The sequence below is a fragment of the Ciconia boyciana genome, chromosome 25 (assembly GCF_034638445.1).
Source record: "Ciconia boyciana chromosome 25, ASM3463844v1, whole genome shotgun sequence".
Taxonomy (NCBI): domain Eukaryota; kingdom Metazoa; phylum Chordata; class Aves; order Ciconiiformes; family Ciconiidae; genus Ciconia; species Ciconia boyciana.
Window position 1 is genome coordinate 3,765,120 of NC_132958.1, and position 6,000 is coordinate 3,771,119.

The 6,000-nt window shown below is 60.2% G+C and overlaps 1 protein-coding gene across 3 annotated transcripts in view; it reads left to right on the forward strand.

Moving 5' to 3' along the window:
- PEBP4 (phosphatidylethanolamine binding protein 4) overlaps positions 1-1,600 on the forward strand; it is an 80,977-nt gene extending 79,377 nt beyond the window's left edge. For all 3 annotated transcript variants that reach the window (XM_072846150.1, XM_072846149.1, XM_072846148.1), the window contains exon 8: positions 1,280-1,600. In XM_072846150.1, the coding sequence (XP_072702251.1) occupies positions 1,280-1,371 (92 nt within the window). In that variant the 3' untranslated portion in view covers positions 1,372-1,600. The remainder of the gene's footprint in view (positions 1-1,279) is intronic.
- Positions 1,601-6,000: the final 4,400 nt, after the last annotated feature.

Sequence of the window (6,000 nt, forward strand, 5' to 3'; positions counted from 1 at the left end):
GCATTTGATGCATTTCAACATCTCCTCTCAGCCGGCGTGCCGGGGTGCGGGGTCTGGCCCGAGCACCCTGGGACCTCCTTCCCAGGCACTGGAGCATCTCCTCGCCCACGGCCTCTTGCAGCTCCGGGAGGTCGCAGGGTGCGGTGCCAGCACCGGGACCATCTGCAGAGCCCGTCGGGGGCTGTTTGGCTGTGGGGTGACTCACGGCAGGCCCTGACTCAGTGCCCGAGGCGGGAGGCAGGCAGGGGGAGCCGGGCTTCGCTTGCACCCCGAGCCACCGCCGCCCCGCACGGGTGATGCAGCAGCTCGGATTTTGCTCAGCACTTTTGCAAAAGCAAAGGGGACGGTTTGCTCCAGTTGGGGCTGAGATGTGAAGGTAGATAAGGGCTGCCAGTCTGCAGCGTGACATTAAAGAGCAGTGCCAGGAAGGGGAGAGGAGGGGAGGATGGGTTTCAGATAAACAACAGGCCCCTTCTCCTGCCCTGCGATGCCACCAGCCGTGTCCCATCCAGTGTCCCACGAGGCAGGGACGGAGGTGGCAGCGTGAGCTGCTTGGGTCCCCCAGGGAAAGCCCCTCTGGCCGGGGAGGAGGATGCTCCACCAGCCGCGAGCCAGACCCACGCTCGACACGGAGTCCTGGCAGGTGCAGGGGGATTTCTGGCCCGTGGGGCCGGGGACAAGGGAATCCCTCCTGCCCGCCGCCCCGGAGAGGGTTTCCCTGACGCCTCCAACGCAGGAAAAACCGAGGCCGGTGGTTCCAGCCACGAGCTGCCCCCGGACCTCCGGCATCCTCGGGTCAGGGTAGGGAGGAGAGGAGGGGGGTCAGGAATGAAGACCCCCCTTGGCTCCAACAATTTGTGGAGCAGCAGCTCAGTGCATCAAGTGAGAGGGCCAGGGGATCTCCTGCCATCTCCCCCATGCACTGGCCAGGGGATTTCCAGGCACGCCGGGGTGGGCTCGTAGGAAGCCGTGGGAAGGTCTGCTCCAAAGGTTGGCAGGGGCGGAGGGGGGGCACGAGAGGAGCCAACGCCATTTACCCCATCCCCGGGGATGCTCAGGGCTGGGCTCCCCATGGCTCCCTGCCCTCTGGCCCCACGGAGCAGAGCCCGGTGCCTCCCCGCCTGCCGTTGTTTGCAGGATGTGGTCTGCAGCATCTCGGGCAGAGCAGCAGCCGGCGCATGGCTTGCAGCGTGCAGCCCCAGCCCGGATCCGGCCCCGGGGCGTCCCCCCGCTCCGGCCACCTCGCAGCCCCGCTCACCCCCTCTCCCTCTCTCCCCAGGTGCCTGGGCGATGGAGAGCTTCGTGGAGCAGTTTCGGCTGGGTTCCCCGGTGGCCTCGACCCAGTTCCTCACCAAATACTACGAGGATTAGCGCCGGCCGTCGTGCCCTTCCCCTGCGCAGCTGCACCCCCTTTCCCGCACCCCAAAGCCACCTCTGCCCGAACCGTGAGGAGACCCCGGGACCCGCCGAGGATGCACCCACCTTTCTACCAGCCTAGATTCGCAGCAGAAACCCCAGCCCCTCCACTTCCAAAACCTGCGGGGGGTTTCTCTTTCCCTCCGAGGGTAACATCCCGAGCCGTGTCCCGGCTTACCCCAGGTGTCCCAGGAAGGTTGGCATCACCCTCTTCTCCTCCCCTCACCCCATTTCTGGCCTGACCCCCAGCACGTCCTGCCTGCACTTCGGGGGTTTTGAGCTTTAATGCCTGCAGCTTTCAGAATAAAACACGGACGGAGTGCACGGGGCTGCGTGGGCTCCTTGCCAGCAGCGAGCGCGGGGCGATGCCGGGCCAGCACCGGGCGAATCTGGTTGCTTTGGGGTCCGTGCCAGCTGCATGGGATGGGGCAGACCCCCTGCAACTGGGGTTTGCCAGCAAGGGGGGGGGTTTGCCAGCAAGACCCTCATGCAGGCGATGCTGGGCATGGCCCAGTGTCACCCAGGGGCTCCGGCACGGGAGCCGGACCGTAGTGCCTGGATGGGGGTCCCTCGGCAGCACCGCGCAGGGCGACAGCGTGGGAACCGGGCACTGCCCTGGCCTGACTCCGGCCCTGCCCTGCCTTTGCCCTCGCTCGCTGCCTCAGCGCGCTTCTCTTGGAAAGCAAAACCGAAATTGAAGCCATAAATCAGAAGAGCTCTGCCTACTGGCCACTTAGCCAGACCTCCCCTTTAATTAGCTCTTTAATTAGGCTTTCATCTGAGACTCAGGTTTTCTCTGAGGCTTGGATTCACCCGCCTGCAAGTCCTCCTTGCAGCGTGTCCTTGGTGGCTCCGCTGTGACAAAGCTGATTTTGTCCTGCTGACGGCCAGGGTTGCATCCAGGAGCACTTTGAACAAACCATGGGGGGAGCAAGACCCCGGGAGGCATTTTGCAGGCAGGGGAAACTGAGGCACAAGGGAATGACTTGCTCACGGCCATGCAGCACGGCAGCAGAGCCGGAGCAGGCGTCCCCCAGGGAGGTCTGGCATCGTTCGAGGGGGATGGCGATGCTCCTCTTGCTGCATCTCACCCCTGCATCGGTCCCTGGGTCTGTCCCAGAGCAACCTGCTCCCCGTGCAAGAGAGCAAACAGGTCTGTGCCATCCCCTTCCCGCTCCCTGCACCCGGCTGGCCACCCTCCCCGGCTCCCGGCAGCAAGAGCGGCTTTCACTCCATGCCGGGGGGGGGGTTAAACGTGGCCGGGACTTTCCCTCCAGCAGGAAACGGCTGTTTACCTCGCAGGGGCTGAATCACGCCAGCCGCACGCAGGCAGGCGTGTCGCATGGGTCCTGCAAAGCTCCGCCAGCCTCGCGTCCCCGCTGGCAAGGGTCGGGGTGATGGGCTGCAAGGTGCAAAGGAGGATGCAGGAGACGGTGGTCCCAGCTCGCCCCGGGCACATGGCGCCGGGTGAAGCTGCAGAATGTGACGGGAAGGAGAGCAACAAAAAAAGGAAGCTGGGTAACATACCACAACCCAGGGAAAAAAATACAAAACACGCTGCCCGGCTTGCCATCGGTGCTAAAATTAGCAGCAGAGGAAATGACACTTAGAGATGTCATGGAAGTCTGCTAAAGTTGGATTTCTCCTTCTCTTTCTCTATACTTACCCTCTGTTGAGGGTGTAATTGGCCCGTTAGGTTAATGCGGAGGGACCGGTGTAAATGAAAGGTCATGCTTTGTTGACATCCTGCTGTCAAACTATAGTCATCCTTTCCTCCCTGCCTCTAATTCCTTGTGGCTGGTGTGTTTATTTTTGGTGGAACGGGAGAGAAAAGGCAATCGGATGTTTATCCTTCTAGGAAATTATCACCATCATTCTTGGTTTTAATTTGAGCTGGAGATGAGAGGAGTTAGACGCACGCCGCGTCTCCCTGGCCCGAGCCAGGCGGGCTCTGGCAGGGCACCGTGAGCCCAGACCGATCCTTCTCCCTGCGTGTCACTGACAGGGACGGGGATGGGATGGGGATGGAGAACAGGGAAAAGGATGGGGATGGGGGTGGGGATGGGGATGGGGATGAGGATGAGGATGAGGATGAGGATGGAGTGGGGATGGGGATGGGGATGAGATGGTGATGGAGATGGAGATGGGGACAGGGATGGGGATGGGGATGGGGATGAGATGGTGATGGAGATGGGGACGGGGACGGGAATGGGGATGGGGACAGGAATGGGGATGGATATGGAGATGAGGACAGGGATGGAGATGGAGATGGGGATGGAGATGGAGATGGGGACAGGGATGGGGATGGAGAGGGGACAGGGATGGGGATGGAGAGGGGGATGGAGGTGGAGATGGGGACAGGGATGGGGATGGAGATGGGGACAGGGATGGGGATGGTCCAGAGCAGGAGTCTGCCTGGGTGGCTGCAGCAGGCAGTGTGGTGGGACGATCTCCTGCCGGGACGCAGGACGAGGCACCGCTGGCCTTGCACCGGGCCCCCAGACACACGCGGGGCTGCAAACACAGGGTGCAGCAGGAGCACCGGCCGGGCCAGAGCCACAAACTCTCACTTGGATGCGCGCAAGGCCTTCACGGCATGGAAAATATTAATTGTGGTTTTTTTTGTTCGCTTTTTGATAATTTAGAAAGAAAGAAGAAAAAAAAGGAGGAAGCCACGTACAGTCATTGCGCACTGGTCCCACCCCCTTTTTCTCTCCTTCCATTCGCTCACCATTGGTGCGAGAGAGAAAAGAGAAGCTGAGTCTCTCACTGCCTAAATGTAGAAAGTTTTGCTTCTAAATCAGTTTGTGATGGAAAGGAAATACGTCACATCCCTGGGGAAGTGGCTGGTTTTCAGCAGCCACAACCCCAGCGCCGAGTGCTGCAATGGAACAGCCCAGCACTGAAATAGCTCCGCGCTCTGTTATTGTCACCGATATAATTTTTTTTCTCTGTCTATGTGTGTCATTTTTAGCATCCAGAGGAAGTTTTATTTGTATTTGTTAGCTCGACTTTCCACTGTCGTGGCTTTTTTATTTTTTTGCATCTGAAAGTCCAGGAAGGGGGCAGGAGAAAATAGAGTGGGGCGAGCTCAGGTGCGATGGGCTCGATGGTACCCACGGCACCGCTGGCCTCTGCGCCTGCTTCTGCTGGGCATCCCAGCATGCGTGCACCAGCCTTGCAGAGCCCACGGGAGTTGAAACGCCGCAGGCCCACGGGAGCACACGCTCCCGGCGATTTTGGGGGGCTGCGGCAGCGAACCGAGCCCCGGGCATGGCTGCGGGATGGAGCCGGTTCCCCTTTGCTTTCCTCAGGATGGGGTTGCAAGGCAGGTTTGGATGCTTCCAGTCCCTTCCCAGAGCAAACCCACCCGCTCAACGGGACGGTCGAGGAAGAGGAAGACTTGGGGTTTAAAAAAATAATAGTGAGCTTGTGAAAATCGAATGCTCCTGGTGAGCAACAGCAGCTCCCGGCAGCACACGGGGGGTGTTTCTTTCCAAAACTGGGCTGGAGGCCAGAGGAAGCCTGCGCTAAAAGTGATCCCTAAGTTAACAGGATAATAATTACCTATTTTTAATGATTATTGAAATAATTACTCTAATGAGAAAAAGCCTCAGCCCCTGGCTCAAGGAGAGGCAGCCCTGGGTCCCATCCCCTGATGGAGAGCAGGAGGCATCTCCCCTCCAGTGGGATCAACCTGGGAAAATGCAGATTTAGGGGTAGGGGATATTAAGGAACAGGGACTGGGGGCCACCCCTTGCACCCCCTCGGCCTCGGTGGCACGTGGGGACAACACAGGGACGACCCAGCTCACCAGGAGCAAAGCGATGCCAGGCAGCAGCTCCCCCTCGCACAGGTACTTGCACAAGAAGGGATTAGCAGGATCAGCTGATGATGATCTAAGCGCATAACTATATCAACCTGTGAATTAATTAATGATATCTCACACTTTATAATGGCTCTATCTGCAGATCTTATGCACTCCTCAAGCATTTAGTGAATTAAGCCTTGCTGCACCCCCCCGGGAAATAGGTCAGGGTTGTTAATCCCCATGTGCCACTGGGGATGCTGCGGCATGACGCGGGGATAAACAACGCTGCCCGTTTTGGGTGCCAACGCGGGAGATTTTCCAGGCGAGATGAGCACCAGCATCCCCAAAGGGACCGGGCTCTCTGGATCGGCCGCAGGATGGGTGATGGACACCGCTGGCGGGATGCTCTGATGCCTGGTGCTGAGCTCCCAGCCCTCAGCCTTGTATGCGGATACACGAAGCGCCCAGCCCGGGGGTCCCCCATGTGCCACAGTGCACGTGTGGGGCTGGTGCGGGTGGTGGGTGCACGCACCGGGAGCTGGCTGCTTGGCTTTGCCAGCAGCCACGAGGTGCCGGATGCGGCGGACACCTCCCTTGCTGCTCCATGAGCCGTGATCCAGCAGCCGGGCGGGCCCTGGGAGAGGCAGCCTGGGCTGCGGCAGGAATTTAGGGCTCCTGAAGTAATAGGGGAAGGCAGGTAAGGCTGTGTCCCCACCTCTGCATGCTGTGCCAGCACCCAGAGGGGGCCGGCAGGCAGCAAAGGGCACGCAGGC